Source organism: Pogona vitticeps, chromosome 1, assembly GCF_051106095.1.
Source record: "Pogona vitticeps strain Pit_001003342236 chromosome 1, PviZW2.1, whole genome shotgun sequence".
NCBI classification, from domain to species: domain Eukaryota; kingdom Metazoa; phylum Chordata; class Lepidosauria; order Squamata; family Agamidae; genus Pogona; species Pogona vitticeps.
The window spans coordinates 165,318,084-165,337,850 of NC_135783.1; the positions used below are offsets into that span (position 1 = coordinate 165,318,084).

General features: G+C 40.4%; 1 protein-coding gene across 2 annotated transcripts in view; it reads right to left on the reverse strand.

Annotated features, from left to right (window-relative positions):
* Positions 1 to 19,767, reverse strand: part of ADGRF5 (adhesion G protein-coupled receptor F5) — a 58,601-nt gene that overhangs the window by 12,188 nt on the left and 26,646 nt on the right. For both annotated transcript variants that reach the window (XM_078378163.1, XM_078378170.1), the window contains exons 5-13: positions 17,000 to 17,176; positions 16,397 to 16,512; positions 14,338 to 14,396; positions 10,405 to 10,541; positions 8,792 to 9,004; positions 8,005 to 8,217; positions 6,684 to 6,851; positions 5,999 to 6,220; positions 5,442 to 5,660 (exon numbers count right to left, since the gene is read on the reverse strand). In XM_078378163.1, coding sequence (XP_078234289.1) covers positions 5,442 to 5,660; positions 5,999 to 6,220; positions 6,684 to 6,851; positions 8,005 to 8,217; positions 8,792 to 9,004; positions 10,405 to 10,541; positions 14,338 to 14,396; positions 16,397 to 16,512; positions 17,000 to 17,176 — 1,524 coding nt within the window. The remainder of the gene's footprint in view (positions 1 to 5,441; positions 5,661 to 5,998; positions 6,221 to 6,683; positions 6,852 to 8,004; positions 8,218 to 8,791; positions 9,005 to 10,404; positions 10,542 to 14,337; positions 14,397 to 16,396; positions 16,513 to 16,999; positions 17,177 to 19,767) is intronic.

A 19,767-nucleotide genomic window follows, 5' to 3' on the forward strand; every position in this document is an offset into this window, starting at 1 on the left:
TGTCCAGCATTGAACCTCCCCAAGCACATGTATTGTGTATTCTCGAAGGCTTTCATGGCCAGGATATGATGGTTGTTGTTGGTTTTCCGGGCTGTTTGGCCATGTTCTTAAGGTTTTTCTTGCTAACATTTCGCCAGTCTCTGTGGCTGGCATCTTCAGAAGACAGGAATCAGAACTCTGTCTGTGCTCTGTATTCAGGCCCACCACAAAAATACAACAAATGTTACGGTCAGCAAAAGAAAAAAGGGACCCCGTCAACACTGCAGGAATATACCGGATACCTTGCATTTGTGGCCAGGTATATATTGGAACCACAAAAGGCATCATCCACACCATAATCAAAGAACATGAGAGACACTGCAGACTAAAACAACCGGAAAAATCGGCAGTTGCTGAACATACCCTGAAAGAAGTTGGACATGAAATTCTATTTCAAAATACAGTACTGAAGTACTGGAAAATACCAGCAATCATTATGTTAGATTGCACAAGGAAGCCATTGAAATCCACAAACACCAGCAGAGCTTCAACAAAAAGGATCTCTAAAACTCAACAAAGCCTGGCTCCCAGCACTGAAAAATACAGCTTGCAAAAGGTCAACGAACTCTACCCAGCCACAAGGGCCAGTGATCACTGCACACAAAAGACCAGCTAACAACACCCATCAATTACAATGACAGATCATCTCTCCCCTTTATCACAACAATACACCCACAACAAAAACACACTGATCACCATAATTACCCAATCTCCTGGAAGGGACAAAAGCTGATACCACAGCTATAAATACTCAACTACCCCACAAACTGCACCAGAGCACAGACAGAGTTCTGACTCCTGTCCTCTGAAGATGCCGGTTACAGAGACTGGCGAAATGTTAGGAAGAAAAACCTTAAGAACATAGCCAAACAGCCCGGAGTTAGCAATCTGCTCATCGGAATTGACTTCATTATACAAGACCATATGGCGCCAAAGACTATTTATTTCAGCGATCATAGCTGCAGCATTCAACTCTGTATTCTTAGCACATGTATGCTGAATTTGCTCATTGATAAAATCATATTTTTCAGTATCCAGCAATGTCTGGATTTTCAGGAAAGCAAATGGCTGATAAAGCATTTTCATCTGTATTGTACATTTTGTAATTTCTACCTTCAGCTGGTGCAACATCCCCAGCCATTCAGGCAAGTGCGCAGCTGGGCAAACATGCATTCTCCTGTTTCTTCTCACTCCTCCTTACCCTTGGCTGGCCATTGCTTGCCCAGTGCATGCCTGATGGACCAAGCCAGCCTCCCAGTGGGGAGGTTGTGGCAACCCCTTTCCCGACCCGCCACCTTTCTGATCCCCACTGCATCCTCTTCCCTCTTCCTAGTGGTGTAGCATTTTATGCTCCTAAGAATGTTGTGACCAGGGCAGCTGCCCCTAGGGTCCCACCCATGTTACACCACTGAAGGTGGCTAAGAGAAACCCCTGGGAGGAAGAGGCAGTGAAGATAGCTGAGGGTGGGGGAAGAAGAGACAAAGGTGGTGGTGGAAGGGAGAAATGGTGGAGGCAGAGGGACAAGCCTTGAGAGGAAAAACATGAGAAGGTGTGGCAGAGACAGAAAGAAGTGCGATTCAGCATTTTCTTTCCCCTTATACGTTTTAATAGCATTATTTTATTTTAGAATATTGCCAATAGTTAAGCAACCTCCCACTGTGTCTCACATTGTTCAAGAGCTGCAATAAATACGGGGTTAATACTTTTAAAAATAAATTGTTCCATCAAAACCATCTGTACCCTGTCCCTTATGGGTTCAGGTCCTTTTATTGTCCTCTGCCTCCTTGCCTTCTTCATAAGTATGTTCTAATAATGCCATTGCTCTTCATTTAAATATTTCCATGTTGTATTTTGCAAACATGAAATATAACTTAAACAACCCATTCGTTTTAAGTAGGAATAAAGTTTTTCATCATGATTATGATGGGAAATGAGGACTGAATCATTGTCATTTTCTCTGACATGGTTGACTAGTACTTGTTTGGTATCTTCTCTAGCTTACAGCTTTCTGCAGTGACAGGGGATGCAATTTCCAGGGAAAAGGATATGGATGTTTTTTGTTCCTTAAGGAAAAGAGTTGAAATGGCAAGATAAGGTCAAAATAGGAAATGACATTCATGTAAGCCAAAACAATCTTCAGGGAGTGCCCTTCAGAAGTCACCATGGTAGCTTCTCTCCCCATTGCAGCTATATTGCCTCATTTTGGTTGCAATTTTCAGAAACATGTTGTTAGTTTCAAAGTTGTCAAAAGATCTTCGGTTTCTTATTGTGCTGGAATGGACCAGATCTTTCTGTGTTCACAGTAAGTTAAACAGGGTGCCATCGCTTATATTTTATGCTGGCCTGTCTGAGTTCCATGCCAGAGGATTTAAATGGAATGCCCATGTTTTGAAATACAGTTGGGTTACCTTTCCTTAAAAAAAAGAGGCACCAGTCAGAATTCCATCTTGGTGTCACTCCTTTCCAAGCTTTGCATTTCAGGGCACACTTTTTGGTCCAAGCTGGTGTAGTCTAGATCAGTGGTTCTTAACCTTTGTTACTCAGGTGTTTTTGAACTGCAACTCCCAGAAACCCCAGCCAGCAGAGCTGATGGTGAAGGCTTCTGGGAGTTGCAGTCCAAAAACATCTGAGTAACAAAGGTTAAGAACCAGTGGTCTAGATAGGGCCACTTGAGGTTGGGGAAGAAACATATGCCATTTGGCACATCCTAATGACATATTGATTTCAAGCAACCCTCCAGCTCCTTCCGCTGTAAATTGAGCACTTCCCCTGCCTCCTGCCTGGGAGGAGTAAACAATTTATTTTTGCCTATGCTAGACTGAATCAGATGAATTTTTAAAAATAATTCTTTGCCTTCCATGTAGTGCCAATCAAGAAACTGCCCACAGCCATGGTTTCAATCAGCACTTCACACAAACGTAAATGATTTTTTTAATTCAATCTAAGTGATTAAGTGAATTGGCAATGGTCTAGCAGACATCAAAAGAATATATAACTTATCTTGCTCCTTCACAGAAGAGCAGGGGAACTGTTAAATTTGCTGATATCCTGAAGCAGCTCATTTACAGTATTAATCTACTTCGCAATACTGGACATTCAAACCAAAAGGAGCCTGGGCAGCTTTGACAGCCAGAAGGCTCAGTTTTAGTCCATTCTCAGCAATTGCATGTGCTGGGAGTGGATTAAACCAACCTGCACCAAAAATGTAGAAGTGCCTAATAAGGGCTCAAAAAGGTGTAGATTAGGGTGCCCTGGAGGCAAATTGGTTCATTTGCCATGTGGTCACTGGGCGTGAGCCGATCCATCCCTGCAATTTAGCAAATGGCCGGTGTCTGAAGGAGCTCTAAGAGTCTTGGCTTATCTCAGTGCAATTGGAATCAAAACTTTGTGAATACCTCTCATATTGGGAGCTGCAAACCTGTTATGGATCCTGTTGACTCCTCAGCTCTGGGTATGCAAACCCTTGGACCAACGGCTACTGTTCTCAAGCTGCTTTATGTACTGCTTTATTTCATTTTGTTTGTTTGTTTGTTTAAAATATTTTTACCCCTCCTATCTCCATAAAAGGACTCAAGGTGGCTTGATATCTTTCATGTCTGTAGCAACGATTTCCAACTCTGTATTGTTCTGCAGACTGAGATCAATTGCTTTCTCCACTGTTTTAGTCAGACTTGTCAGAATAATTTGAATTTCCCTGCAACATTCCAGTTTTAGGGAAGTGACAACTTCTGCCCATTGTTTCATTAATGGTGTGATCCAACCCAAGTAGTCCATTGTTTTGTCTGGAAAGGAATTCCTGGCATGGTTCTCTACTACTATAGTCCTTATGTCTCTTTCACCTAGGCCCTACTTCTGGCTTATTAGCAGACTTGTGCTGCCTTTTGATGACCCACGGATTTCTAATGATTATGCAGGTATCCTGCTGTACAAATTTAACTAGTTTCCTGAGTTAGCACTTTTGCATCAAAAGTATGCATTCAAAATTTGTGCCAGAGTGACAAAGGATCAAATTAAAGATACTATCTTGCTTTTATGGTGCTCAGTTTCTTTTGGTTTTAAATAATATAAAGTGGTACCTCAACTTACAACCATAAACCGTTCCAGAAGATGGATGTAAGTCAAAATGGTTGTAAGTCGAAGCACCATTTCCCATCCATTCTGGCCAAAGAAAAAAATCACCCCCCCTAAAAAAAAATCACTGCAAGACTCATTGGAAACATGATTATTCCCTTCTGGCCAAAGGGGGGGGGAAGCAACCAAGCGTGCAAGACCCATTGCAAATGCACAGAAAACAAACAGAGCAGATTGGAAATGCACAGAGGGACAAGGTCAGAAATGCAAAGAAAACAAAGGAAAAAGCAAGGGAAGCATGCAGGACCCATCAGAAATGGGGGGAACCCCCAAAAACAACCAAACCACCAAGACCCATCGGAAATGGGGGGAACCCAAAAAACAAACAACCCCAAGACCCATCACAGCACAGAAACATAACCCCCGAGCCTAAAACCATGCTGCAAAAGTACCCAGAACAATTTTTAAAATGTAGAAAACAGCACCTTACCTTACCTAACAGGGAGTCCCAAGCCTCCCTGCAAACACACACATGCTCACTGAGAAGCAGAAGCCAGGCAGTCCCTCCTTGATCGCACTCACTCTAACTGTAGGGGTGAAAGAGCTACAAAGAAGCAGCCTCTTTCGCCACCTACAGTTACCAATTTGAATTTCCCACCTTTTCCCCCTTCCTTTTTCGGTTTGTAAGTGGAAGCTCTGGTCACAAGTAGAAGCAAAATTTTTCGACCGGAGCTGTTCGTAAGTCGAAATGGTCGTAAGTAGGGATGGTCGTACATCAAGGCAGCACAGTACAGCGCTCCTCTCCACATTCATAATGTGGTTTATTCCACAGGGAGCTTTTTAATGCTTGGGACAAAGGGTTCCAGTTTAAAACCAATCTGTGCAAAGCTAAGCATAGTTGTAGATCTTTAAGGGTACTGCTGCCAAAAGTCTGTGTTGCCTTAATAAATAGCTCCTGCTCTCTCTCGCTTGGTATAGAAACTCTGGCAGCATTTCCTCATTTCAACAATCTAATTGTATCAAACAAATCTCCCAAAAGGATTCAGGAACTGGATGTAGTTTACTATGTTAGATCAATGTTGCAACTCTGCCTAGCCCACCATTCTCATTAAGCATCTATGCAAATGGCTATCTAGCTTTTAACTGATGAAAATGAAAACATAATTAATAACTAAAGAGAAAACATTAAAATAATGCTCAGGACACAATTGTTGTTTCTCCTTTGCTCCTCTTTCCCGTCACCTTGAGGCCAGGAGCTCTTAGTGCTATGCCCCAGTTATTTCCTTGAAGTTCTGATCCTTACATGTCTCATCCACCTAGAGACTGCTTACCTGCCAGAACAGGCAGTGGCCTTTGGAAAGCATAGAATTTTACTGTGTAGTTTTCCTGTTCATGTGTGCAGCACTTTAGCTCCTGGGTCATTGGACAAGAGACAAAGGCATCTATAGGATCTCTTATAATATCTTGTTGCAGGGGCAAAGGAACAATGTCCATTTCCAAGCGTGCAGAGCTATTCAAAAAACTTTGGAAAAAGGTGCAGATATAGATGCCTGAAATTAAAACCAAAACATGATTTTAAAGAAGAGTGCAAAAGGGATACCTTCAACAAACATGACATTGCAGTCCATTAAATGTAATCTTAAAACTGCAGTGCTGGAAGGAACCTTATATGGATCATCAAATCCAGCCCCTGTGCAGGAGGCACAGTGTAGAATTGAACTCCCAAACTCTGGCTTTGCAGCCAAATACCGAAACCACAGAGCTACCCAGCAGTTCATACTTACATAGTACGTACACTGCAAGGATGCAGCGGAAACTACATTGCAAAGATGTTTAATGCTTTGATTAATAGAATCTGATTTTTATCACAGATCACATTTGTACTCACCAGTCCATTTCTGATTAGCATTGTCTACAGTTAGCACAGACATAGCACTTCTTTCACTCTTTGTGGTGGTATACCACACATTGTCTACATTTTTAACAGAGTTTCCACTTTGAATTTGCCAGGTGACTTTATCATAATTGCTCACATCACTAATGCAGCTCACTGAGAATTTGTGTCCCTCAGAAACTTTGCCAGCTGGGCTAGAGGAGATGTTCACATTTGCTGGAGAAACAAAACAAAGAGATTTCATTTAGAATCATGCCTCCAGTCTTACAAGTACAGGAAGGGCTGATGCAAGTGTTGTGCTGAATTTCTTTCCAACACAAAGATTGGTTCTGATAGCATGATGAGGCAGTGCAGTGGTCACCAGCTTGACTACTTCCCACTTCTTGGTTTTCTAATTCTTTGTGTCTCAGTACAAATTTCCCCATGATCAGTTTTGCATCAGAGATATTGTTCTGTTCTTTATTCTTTCTTAACGTACCCTCTTTGTATCCTCAAAGCTCTCTGCTGAAATTTCCCCTACCACATTATGAAGTTCTTCTGTAAATTTCAAGGTTGGATTTGCAGGGCAGGAGCATTTGTGCAAAAATAACATTTCTTGAGGAGGACAGCATTTCATTGCCCCCAGGACAATGATTGCTGCCCCCTTGCAAAAGAGTACAGTTCCTGAAGTGGGGCTTACCTACTCGAAAATATGTCACACCAATGACTGAATAGTTGCGGGCTCCATATGTAGAGTTCAGCTCACATGTGTAATCTGTTTTGGTCCCAGACTTGTCAGCTGGGCATTGAGATTCATTAGCCCGCAGCATATAGGTAGTGCAGTGGTTGTTAATGGAAGTGGAGCTTCCTGCAGTGAAATTAGATGAAAGTAAATACACTGAAGACTGTCCCATACCTTAGCCAGGATGCAGGCTTGTTAAAAATCAGAAAGAAACTAGTGTGGAGATAGCATGGTGGCTGTCACTCTGCTCAGTGGTGGGACCTACTATGGAATCATACTCTTGTTATAGTGTGCACAACAAACAATTATGCTTGGCTTGTCAGACACCAAGCTGCTATACCAGACTGGAAGTAAATCTCTAGGGGCTGGCTGGAGAAAGAAGTAGCAAGGAGGGACACGGCTCATTGGTAGATTGTGTACTTGCTTCTTTGCTGCAAGAGGACACAGATGAACACCCTGTCAGCCCTAGTTAAAAGGATTCTGGGAAATGCTTCTCTCTCAGCTCATGGGAGGGAAGATGTCATTATTTACCATGAATAGATTTTTAGATGTAAATAACACGTAAAGAAATCCTGATTTAGATTTGGATCCCAGGGCACCAAGAGATAAATGGTTTTACATCTCTTGTACATAAGGGAGTTTTCCCCCCAATACAGATTCTTGGCGTGGAGGATTTAATCCAGATCAGGAATCAAAAGGCTTTACGATTCCTGATCTGGATTAAATCCTCCACACCAAGAATCTGCATTGGGGGAAAACTCCCTTACGTACCCATAGAAATTGTATTTTCGTCTAATAGCAGACATGCAAGATAAGACGATAGCCTAGATCACGACCCAAGCAGGAACAAATGCCAAACAAAGCAACACACACCTCCCCCCGCTTTCCGGGTCCTAATCAGGACAGATCCATCTTCTTGATTTTTTTTTTAATGTGGGAAAGTATCTGTCAATTCAGATATGCCAACAAACTGTCTACTACTGGTGCCACTACTTCTAATGCTGAATAAAATATTTTCTGAATTCGCTTGAACCAATGCCACTGTGTTTATCCCCTTGCACTGATGTTTGACTGAGAGTGATGAACCTCCACTGTTTGTGAAACACTTTGCTATGGGGCATGAGAGTCATAACTCCAACAGCTGACAACATCCTGTCCTATGGTTTTTGTGCCAGCAGAACAACTTGAGACGATAATCCTAGATACATATACATACAGTATAAAGCTAGAAAAGGAAAACATGTTAGCCAGAGTCAGCAGTGATCATTTTGCTTCCTACCTGAAATATTTATTGCTCCATTTGGTTTCCAATAAGAGGTGAGTTCGATATCTGCATCTGTACAGCATCTGAGCTCCTTACTTTCACCATTACATACAATTGAAACATTCTCCGATGGCACAACGTGAAGCTGAAAGACTGTTATTTCTTTCTTAGCTTTGTATGTTAATGTCAGATTTGGTCCCCATTCCATAAAAGCACAGGTATAATTACCTGCAAAACAAACAAACAATATTTTTTTTTATTTGGCAAAAGCAGTTTGCCCAGTATACTTTTAAGATTCCCCTATATAAATTGTCTAAGTTGTCTCATTTTGATGAAAAGCAACTTTTAAAACATGGTATTTCCCCCCATATGATGATGGTAATATTTTGCATAATATTTGACTACACAATTCAACAACCATTTCAATAGGTTGGCTTCCTATTTTTGCATGCAAAATAGTTTAATATTTGAATTCAAATACTATACCTAAACGTGCAGCAGTTGTATATAGCAGTTGTGAATGTAGTCGCTAAAGAATCAAAGATTTGGAGGAGAGCATCATATTGCTATTTAATCAAACACTCTGCTTTAGACAAGATACTGTAGCACTGATATATTTTATTATAATGGGTGCTGTTTTTGAATTCAAAAATATATTTGGTCCCCCTTGCATCATGTGATATAGAAAATTCTTCTGCTCTGTCTTCTCCCACCATTGCCAATTTGGAGCCAATTCTAATATTTGTACTGATTACTGGTCAGGTCTTAATGTTCATCTTTTATATAATAAATATAGAATTACCAGCTTCATTCAGCTGAATGCTTGTAATTGTTAGTGTTGATACTGACTTTCCATCTGTGACATCATTCATTATAGAGTGTCTGGTGTTGTTAGAGACTAAATCTCCCGAAAGATCCCAGGATACATTCCTTGTAGCTGATTTTGACTCACAGGTCATTTTTACTGTATCTCCCTCAAAAATGTGTTCAGGGGAAACAGAGAAGTTGGCACCATCTGGAAAAATCAGATACCACAATAAATATATTGCTTAATGATTTCTTAATTGCAGAAAAATCAACATAATTATCAATATACATCTTAATGTTCTAATGATGCAGGGTGCTCTTCACCTAATATAACAATTATATATGTCATACTGCTGGTTGCTACCGAACACACTGAGGAAAACTTTTGAAAACTTGATTGTAGAATCTGACATTTTGAGCCCAGGGGGTGGTAGCTACAACAGATTTTCACCCAAACTTTCAGTTATGTCATGAGGCTAAATCGAATTGTTTGACCCAACTTATGATACTGTTGCCATTGATGTAACAACAATGGGTCTACTTTAGTTGGGATTGAACATTGTATTTCAGCCCCTTGAGTTTTAAGTGTAAGATTTTTTTCAGAGTAATCAATAATCACTTAGTTTAATGGAGTTTAGCTATTCATTTTGCAGGCTGGGCAGTGCCAAGCCAGCAGACCATTGCCATGGGCAATGAGGAATCTCATCCTCTCAACAAAAGAGATGTGCTTCTATCCAAGAGAGCACATAGGCCAATGATACCATAAGAAGATCATTATAATAAGTTTTCAGTCAGAATCACAGACTTCCTGTTCCTCCAACATTAGAAAGAGATCTACACTTCTTGCTACAACAAGATGAATTTCCAAGTACCTCTGGGCACAACTACTGAAGATCTTTTCCCAGATAAATTTTACACAATTATCAATTCTTGCCGTTATGGGTATATGTTAAAAGGGGAAAAATCCTCCCCCAAGAAGAAGCTAGGTAATATACAGGGATCAGGGTGGTAGATCCTCTTCATTTAGGGAAGGGGAACTTGTTGGGGTGGAGACTGACTGAGTTCAGATGTGTTTACATGCAGCTGTTGACCAACATATCTCTAAACCGCATGAAACAACCATTTCTTGACATAAAAATATTGTGAGAGCCTTTTATTATTTGTTTTATTTTATTTACTGTACTTTCATGTGGCCTTTTTCCCAAAGAAGGGATTTCTACTGTTTTCAAAGGAAGCAGAACTTTGCAGACCGATATCCAAAGAGCAGTCCCAAGAATTGACGGATTCAATCAATGGAAACAGAGCAAATTAACATTCTTGTAAGTTCCACTGATTCAGTATTTCTTCTCTACTCTTCTCTACTCTAGAATGACATTGAAATTAGGCATCGGATATCACTAGTACTGTATGCTCATAAGATGTACTGAAACATGGCCAGAAAGTGCCAAGGGAACCCACAATAAGAGGAAGTGAGAACACTCAGCCATCCTCTGAGGAGAAGCTGTATCAAAACAGAGTACATTTATATGTATTTAATTACGGGTAGGGGGCATTTTCTGCCTTCAAAATAATAATACATCATTTAAGCACAAAATCTTTAAATATTACCAGAGATTTCCCTTCCAAATGAAGTGTTTATCAAATTGTAGGTATCTTTTAAGGCAGCAGCTATTTTTGTATTCGCCATTTCAACTGGTAGATCTCTTGCTGCTACTATTTTATATGGAACCATGATACTTCCAGGCCTAGACAAACAGAGTGTTACTTATCATTATTTCATATTCATTATATAGCAAAGGATGCATATTTCATGATCATTCAGAGGTATTGAGGGGGGGAGAAGAACAACTACTGGACACCAATCCAATCTTCCCTGCCATCATCTTATTTAGTACTAAAGGAGAATGCTGTGCTGTAAATGATGGTTTCCAAAATAAAGGTCTGTCTCAGTAACAGGCAAAGCAGGGTCCTCAGACTACATACGGCACCTTTCACCTATCAGTCCCTCCTCCTCCCTCACCAAAAAATAAATTGTCCCATAAATGAGCCTTCTGGGGTCCTTTTAAGGAGAATGCTAGGTCAAAAAATTTTTAAATAAATAAAAAATTCGCCTTCGTGAATACAAATAAACAATACATTTCTTGTTTTGAAAGAAAGAAATCTCTCCGGAGCTAAAACAGATGTAGGAGGATGGAAATGGTTCAAAATGGCCAGTCACTACACCCTAGAGAGGAAAACGTGGAGTCAAACGTTTTTTGGGGGGCAGGTTGAGCAAGGGTTTGGCGGGATCCAGAGGGGGCTAGGTGTGTGGGGGCTGCCCTCTATGTTCTCAGGGTGTGGGTTGTCTCCAGACCTCTGGACATTTCTCCCTCCAGTAAATATCCAGTATTACACAAGCAGACTCCTGCTTATGCAATGAGGCTTTCCTTTCTGCCCCTCTGCATCCTCTTGAATCTGCTCCAAGGGCCCCAGCCGCCAGAGGAGTAGGAATGGATGCCAGGTCTTACTTTAAGTTTTGCAGAGTATAGGATATGCTGTGCACATATGGACATGTTGGCTAAAATCCTGTTGTCAGCAATTACACCACCATCATCACACACAGCAAACTTTGGGAAATAAAAGATTATGTGAATCCCTTTCATCCAGAGAAAGTTGTTAAGGGCCATGGAGTAGGGGGGAACTTTTTAATTTCCAAAAATTGCTACTGGCAGGATGGTTTTGCAAGTGGTGGTGATTTGCAAACCTCAGGTTTTCCCCATCCTTCCCCACAATGGGTGAGGCCAATACGAATTTGTCAAGAACAAATCCTTCCAGAGTAAGCTGGTCTCATTTTTTGATCAGGTAACCTTCCTGATAGACAGAGGGAATGGTGTAGACATTGTATATTTGGACTTCAGCAAAGCTATTGACAAAGTGCCCCAGGATATCCTGATTGCCAAGCTAATTAAGTGTGGGCCGGATAGAACAACTGTAAGGTGGATGCACAGTTGGCAACAGAATCTTTCTCAGAAGGTGATGATTAATGATTCCTTCTCAAACTCCTTCTCAAACAAGTGGGATACACCAGAGCTCAGTCCTAGGTCCAGTGCTCTTCAACATTGTAATTTTTGACTTGGATCAGGCAGTGTGGACAATGCTAATCAGATCTGCAGATGACACAAATATTGGGTGCAATAGCTATTACCTTGGAAGACAGAAACAAAATTCAAAATGATCTGGATAGGCTGGAGCACTGGGCTGAAAACAACAGAATGAAATTTAACAGGGATAAGTGCAAAGTACTGCACCTAGAAGAAGAAACCACACAGTTACAAGATGGAGGATAGCTGGCTCATCAATACTATGAGTGACAATGATATTTTAGGCTATGATAGTACTGTCTCCAGATTCCACAAGGTACTCATTCTCTATTCAGCACTGGTTAGGCCTCATCTTGAGTACTGTGTCCAGTTCTGGACACTGCACTTCAAGGAGGATGCTGACAAATTGGAACAAGTTCAGAGGAGGGCAATGTCACGTTTCCGGGGGTTTTAACAGGCAAAATTCCAATAAACCAATTCAATATCAGAAGTCGAGAAGATGCAAAGCAGATACCAAAATGCCAGAGCCAAAACACAAAGCGTAGTCAGAAGTCAGATTCCAAAACCAAGGGTCCAGAAAACAAGGTCCAAGATGAGCAGGAGTGTGGATGCGAGCCAGGGTTTTGACTTGTTGCTTCCACAAGCTTGCAAGCCTCTGGGTGCAGATTTTATAGCAGCACTAGTCATCTAAACACTTCATCCTGCTAAAACTCAGGGCTGGTCGACCTGATGTTCCTATGGGAAGCATTCATGCAGGCTTCAGATCTTCGTGTCATGAGTCCTTGCCAAAGTTTCTTCCTCACTCTGGCTACTGTGGGAGGAGAATCTGGTGGTGATTCAGCTGTCTGTGATTCTGATTGCCCAGCATTGTCCTCAGCTGTAATTAACCCCTCAGATTCAAGATCTTCTTTGGCTGAACTCATGACAGGCAACAAGGATGATTAGGGAGCTGGAAACCAAGCCTTATGAGGGAAGACTTAAATAATTAGACATGTTTAGTCTTGAAAAAAGAAGAGTGAAGGGAGACAGAATAACACGTTTCAAATGCTTGAAAGCTTTCATACAGAGGAGGGGCAGGATCTATTCTCAACCATCTCAGAGTGCAGGATACACAACAATGGGCTCAAGCTACAGGAAACCAGATTTCAATTGGATACCAGGAAAACGTCCTAACTGTTAGAGAAGGATGGCAATGAAATTAATTACCTCAAGAGGTGGTGGGTGTTCAAACACTGGAGGCATTTAAGAGAAATTCAGACAACCACTTGGCAGATATCCTTTGATTTATATTGCTGCATTGATCAGGGGTGGGACTCAATGGCCTTATAGGCCCTTTCCTGCTTCATGATTTTATGATTCTATGAAAGGGATACCATGGACTTTTAGGTGGGTGGGGAACAGAAATGTTTTATTTCTGAAAATGCACCACATCAGACAACATCGCTGGTCTTACATGGTGTAACCTCTGGCAACAGGAGTTCAGGCATAATCTTTGTGGGCCACCAGTCTGTTTCCAGACACAGTTCAAAGTGTTGGGTGTGCCTTTAAAGCTTAATTTGAGTCCAGGCTCTCTAGTGGAGTACCTTCTCACATATGAGCCTTCTAGGAGTTGAAATCTCAAGAGAAACTTGTGAAACAAAGTGGTTAGAACACCAACAGAATCACTATTCACTCACTGACTTCCTTCTGCGTAGGCTTGCATGAGTCTACATAGTCACATCATTTATTGCCATAATGGCAAAACGATAATGGAAAGGAATAAATAATTTGCTGTAACCCAACTGTGCTCCCAAGTTCTATGATATCTGTTGTAATCCCAAAGCCTGACTCAAATCTGCATTGTTTAAAGTTTGATTTCAGTCAGACTTAAACACATTTGGAATGATAGTCTGTCCTGTCCATATTGGCCACAAAACCAATACTGTACATACCTGTTATCATGCCCATATTATAAATAGTATAAGACACACAACCATCCAACACTATATTGTTTATTTTTAAAAGATCTCCAGAATTTAACATTTTCTATAACTAGCTTCTAGTTTTCTACCAAGGACCTTTTTTTACTCTCTGCTTTTTCTTCTGTGAAGCAAATGTAGCTTAGCTATAGCATACAAATAGCATACCATTATCCTTGAGCATCTGATCATTTTTATTTTGATTAATTAATACTTCTGTAATTTTTCATTTATATTCAAATTATTCCATTGTGATATGGTAACAAGTAGCATATGATAGACTTATTGTCTATCTAGTCTATTAGATGAACAAAGGCAAAATCACACATGTGCAGGTAGGCAAAATTTACTATCGCCAATCCCGAGGTCCTATGAAATCATTTCATCTTTATAACATGTTTAGTGTTCAATTATTTCATCAATGTACAAAAGATGAAAACAATGTTGCACCCTCTTCTATTTCCTTTAAGTGCAATAGGAAAAGAGATAAACCTTGTCGATACCTGAACTCTGTAACTGTTACATTTTTGAAGCCTGGCAAAAATGAGTAACCTGCAATAAACTGGAAAAAAAACCCAAATAAATCAACAGTAAATTTAGCAAAACATTAATAAGAGAATTACTTTAATGCCATTCAATATTCAGAAGATACGCCTACATAATTTCATGATGTGTGATACCAAATAAATGGGTCATGGGCCGTCCACCAGCGTTCCATCACTGGCAAAACTTTCAGTGGCAAATATTCACAGGCAAAAAGTCTGCTCTTGTTTTCTTGTCACATAGTAGTGGCATGATTTGGCACACAAGGACCATTTTCCGACTGACAAGGCCTCAAGGCTATGCAGAGCTTCCAATGACAGTGGATGTGGGAGACCTCTCAGGCACACTCCAGAGTCTACAGCAATCACACAGGAAATTGGGTGAAACACTCCGACTCTCCAAACCTGGCAGGGAATCTAAACTGGCCCACCTGCATCCCATGACTACCTCTCTTCTAAGAACATTTCACCTGCTTAGGACATTGTTTTACCAATGAACGTGACTGTCTAGCCCTCAGTTTCATTCCTGTTATGTTTCTCGGCAATCTATTGGCATTTTGTCTTATTCCACTTTTGGACTGTAGAAATTTGTGCACATTTAGGCATGAAGTTTTCCCAATGTACATTTTTTGGTACACATCTTGTAAACATATGCATTTCCCACATTTTCTGCATTGACTAGAGCAGGTTTAAGTGAAACTTTTGAATATATCTATCTTTAGCAGTTCAGATTTTTCAAACACGTGCATGCTTTTCCTCTCTTTTTCTTTACATAAGTTAATTACGAGCTGTTAGAAATGTACAGAATTCCAAGGGAAAATACACTTTGTACCATGGTCAATGTCAGTTAGGGTGAGATGGAATTTTTAATGAAAATCTGAACCTGGCAAACTCATTTTCCACTCTTAGTTACATCTTATCCTTCATGCTAATGGATTCCACTGAAACAAGGTCATCTACTCCAAAGAAGAGAGAACCACCATTATAAATATTGTTCAAGGGCCATCCCTGCTGAAAATCTGTTGTACACACAGCATTAAAACCTACGTTTTCATTGCTGTACAACAGGAGCATGAAACCTTTTTCCCTCTGTTCCAAAACAGCGCTTATAGGATCCCATTTCTTTTTTGCTGTGGTTTCGTAGATGACAATGTCGCCTTCCTTCTCATACTATTGTCTGGTGGTTTCCCAGCTTTTAGGCAGGGTTGTTTTTTGTTTTTTTTTATCTTTCTAGAAGGTTGGAGTGCCTCTCGTAAGGCTTCCTTCATAGTACAAGAGCTTTAAGATAAAATATATTGAGAGTTTTGACCCCTTCAGCCCTGGAATATAGCTCCAAAATAGTCTGTCCAAAATTAATTTGGCTCTCTTCAAAAGCTTCTTTGCACTTTTAGGATCTTTTAGGATGCCATACTGAAACTGTTGTTCAAAGAAAAAAAATATTCAGATTGAAATCCTGGGTCACATGGAGCAGGAAAGATTTCTCAGGGGCTATACATTTTCATTAAAAGTCCTCTTCAACCAAGAAATATGTAAATAAATTCCTTAAAATTATGTTATCAAAACTGTTAAAATTATTTTAGCAGCCACATTCTGTTTTGCAGTTACACCAAAGGTGGAACTTTTAGCAGTAAATTGTCGTAAGTTAAGAAATCTTTGTACGTATTATTGGTTGCACACTGCCTTGTGTGATTCAGCATGCCACAAATAGTGCTTGCAGAACTTTCTAAATGTATGGCAATTCATTGTTAAAAGTTACACCTTTTATGTAACTGTACAATAGGATTTTGGGCTATGTTTTGTGAAATGCACGGGAAGCAACACTGGACGTAAGAGAAATCCCCAAATCCATATTGTGGTGATACTTCTATTAGGCCAACTTTTATTAGGCCATTTATTAGTCAACCAGAACATGAATTCTGGAATGTCTTGCAAATTATGTTTAACATCAATCACCATAATATTAAGAAATACAAACTATTTCTGCAACACGAAAATGGTTTTAAGAACTGACTAAACATACCGCTTCCTCCAGATCACGTTTATATTTTTTAAACAATGTGGAAGATGAATTCCGCAAATCATCTTGAAAGGGCTGGTCAAGCCGGACAGTCATTTCTATTACATATATAGAAGTATCTGGGACAGAACGGTAAAGGACAATAAGTACTAGCAATAGCAGTGGCCGATGTGATAGGACAAGAGTGATCCCAAATGAGCAGCTGTATGATTGATGATAATAAACTAATATTTCAATATTTTTTAAAACCTGTGCTGATATTCTAAAATTCTACTTGTAGCTAGGTTTTTGATACATAAATAACAATTTGGGATTTTAGTGTACTTTTCAAAAATAAAGAAGAGTCATGGCTCTAACAAGGTTAGAATCCAAAGTCAGACCAGGCAAAAACTCAAATAGCCACAGCATAAGCAAATGTAGCTAAATGGAAAGATAGAATGTACATTTAGCAGTTATCAGAAATAAAATTCTGGAAGTAATCTAAGCAGCATTTTTTGCTCTCTTATCACAAACTGCTTAATTTTAAATTTCTATCCATCATCTATCAAAAAAACATTGATCGGCAAGGACAGTATTGCACATGTACTGTTTTCCATCCCCTCTTACCTTCTGACTGAAGTTGACAGTAAGTCCCTTTAGAAGGCAGCTGTGCAATACAGTGGCATCTCTCGTCTGCTGCTGCGGCCTTGGGGCAGGTTGGATTAGATGCACAGGCTTCAGCAGGCCATTCATAGCCGTGTTCACAGTAACAATAAGTGCTATCAGTACCAGTTGAATTGCATGCTAATGTAGAAATATTTTAAAAAGAAAATAAATAGTAGATAAAAATTAAAATATTGGAGAGTTTTTGGGATCTTTCAGGGGACTCCTCTTTCATTTTGGTTATCAAGACTTTTCAGTAAACCTGAAATCACCAGAAATCACTATTGTTTTAGTTTCCCTTTTCAGATCTTTGGTGCTAAGAAACCCACCAAGGCAAAAAGAGGGACAGGGAAGATCAGAATTGGCATATGGGTTGCATTCACAAGTCACTGACAGGACAGGGAAGTTAAAACAGTACAGTGGGGTCTTGACTTGAGAACTTAATCTGTATTGGAAGGCGGTTCTCAAGTCAAAAAGTTCTCAAGTCAAATCTGCATTTCCCATAGGAATGCATTGAAAACCATTTGATCCGTATCTGCTCTTTTCTGTCCATAGAAACTAATGGGAAGCTGCTATTCCGCCTTCGACCACTAGAGGGGGATATTTTGTTTCTTTTTTTCTTAGGTCAAGAAAGGTTCAGGGAAGGCAGGGAAAATACAGTCCAGGCAGTACAGTACTGAAGACTGTCTCCCAATCCACTCTCTAAATGCTGGGAGGAATGAGGAAGCAGACAGGCACCCTTTTCACTGGCCAACAGTTAACTGAAAGTTCAAATTTTGCACTTTCCCTGCCTCCCACGTGGGTTTTTTTCAGTTCTTAACTCAAATCTAAGTACTTAAGTCAAGTCAATATTTTCCTATGAGAGCGGTTCTTAAGTCAAAATGTTCTTAACTCAAGCCGTTCTTAAGTCAAGACCCCACTGTAGTAGCAGGGAAGGACTGACAGTAGAATGGGAGATGGGGCAGAATGAGGTTGGTGGCACTAAAGGCAATGACAGGAGAGGAGGGCCTGGGAAATGGCAATGGTAGAGAGAAAATGACAGGAAAGCTGGGGAGGGAGAGGGAGAGGGAGAGAGAATGGTGCTGACAGCTGCAAGGGAATGATGGGGGGATGGGGTCTGTAGTGGGCAGCCAATGAAAAAGGAGGGGAAGAATTTGACATTGATAGCTCAAATGAAAGTAGAGGAAATCCATTAGAAATCCATTAGTTTTGTATAGGGATGGGGGTATTTGTATACGAATATCCCCACACAGGTGGAAATAATGAGGACTGTCCACTCAGGATTTTGCCGCCGCCACTGGCTCCGCAGAGGCTTCCTATCGTGCCGTTCTCCACAATGGATTAGCCACACTGCGACCTGGCACAGAGGCTTGTCATCCCGCCTCCTGCCAGGAGTGGGTAATCGATTATTTCCACCTGTGCAGGGATATTCGTATTCATATACGAATACCCCCATCTCTAGATTTGACATATTATCTTTTGGAACATTGAATGTTATGGATTTCAGATGGTCTTAATTGGGAAGCTACAAAAGACTCTGAAACTGAAAACAAGTATTTTTGGTGAAGTTTCTTGTAACTCGTTACAAGTCCCATCCCTAGCAATCATGTAGATTCAAACCAGGCTGAATACATATCAAAGAGTTACCCTTGATATTTACTAGACAGCATTGCCACAATTAAAATCCTTCTCAATCTCATTTTACCTCTCTTATTTCCTCCACCCTGCTTTCTTTTTTATGATGATCTTTTGCTTCTTCCACTGTGAATTCAATCATCCTGTATCATGACATTTTGCACCTCCCGAGGTACCCAATGGGGGGGGGGGCAGCCTTGCAATTTTTTTAGACAAAAAGAAATGTTTCAATTTCTAGAGGCCTCTAGCAGGAGCAATTTTATGTTTAGGGGAGGAGCCCCCCAAAGACCCAACCAGAAGTGGGGAATGCAGCTGTTATTGTTGTGATACGTTGGCTGTTTTCAACCATTTCACCAGGAGATTCAACAAATACCCAGTCAGAACTTTGTAAGGATCCCTGTACAACAATGGTAACTTCAAATATTGCCTTAAAGAAATTAGGTAGCGATAGCCTCAGACATTTCTTGGAGAAGTACATCAGTCACCTGATTCCCAATGCATCAACACTAAGGAAAATGTACATATCTACCTGCTATAAAGATGTACTAGTAAAAATAAGGTCTGTCGTTGACATCAACAAGATATGGCTTTCAATAGATGAAATAAGGGATGAAAACAGAAGATACGGGACAAATTATAAAACGGTCATTATGCAAACACCTAGAAAACAATGCAGCAATAACTAGAAGCCAACATTTTATTTTATTTATTTATTTATTTAACTTATATGCCGTCCACACTACTCGAAGGTTTCTGGGCGGCTTACAACATTTAAAACACAATAAAAAGGCAAAATAATTAAAATGCAAATAAAATATATATTCTAAAAATTGCCATCGGACCCACAGCTGATATTATTTCAATTAAAAGCCTTCTGGAACAGGAAATGTCATCAGCGTCGGCACCACACAAATCTCAGTCGGGAGGGCATTCCATAGTCTGGGGGCAGCTGCCGAAAAGGCCCATTTTCTACAAGCCCTCCCTCTTATCTCCTTAAGGGACGGCTCTTTTGAAAGGGCCCCCTGGCTAGATCTTAGCTGCCGGGTAGGTTCATATGGAAGGAGGCGGTCCTTCAGGTATCCAGGGTCCAAGTCGTT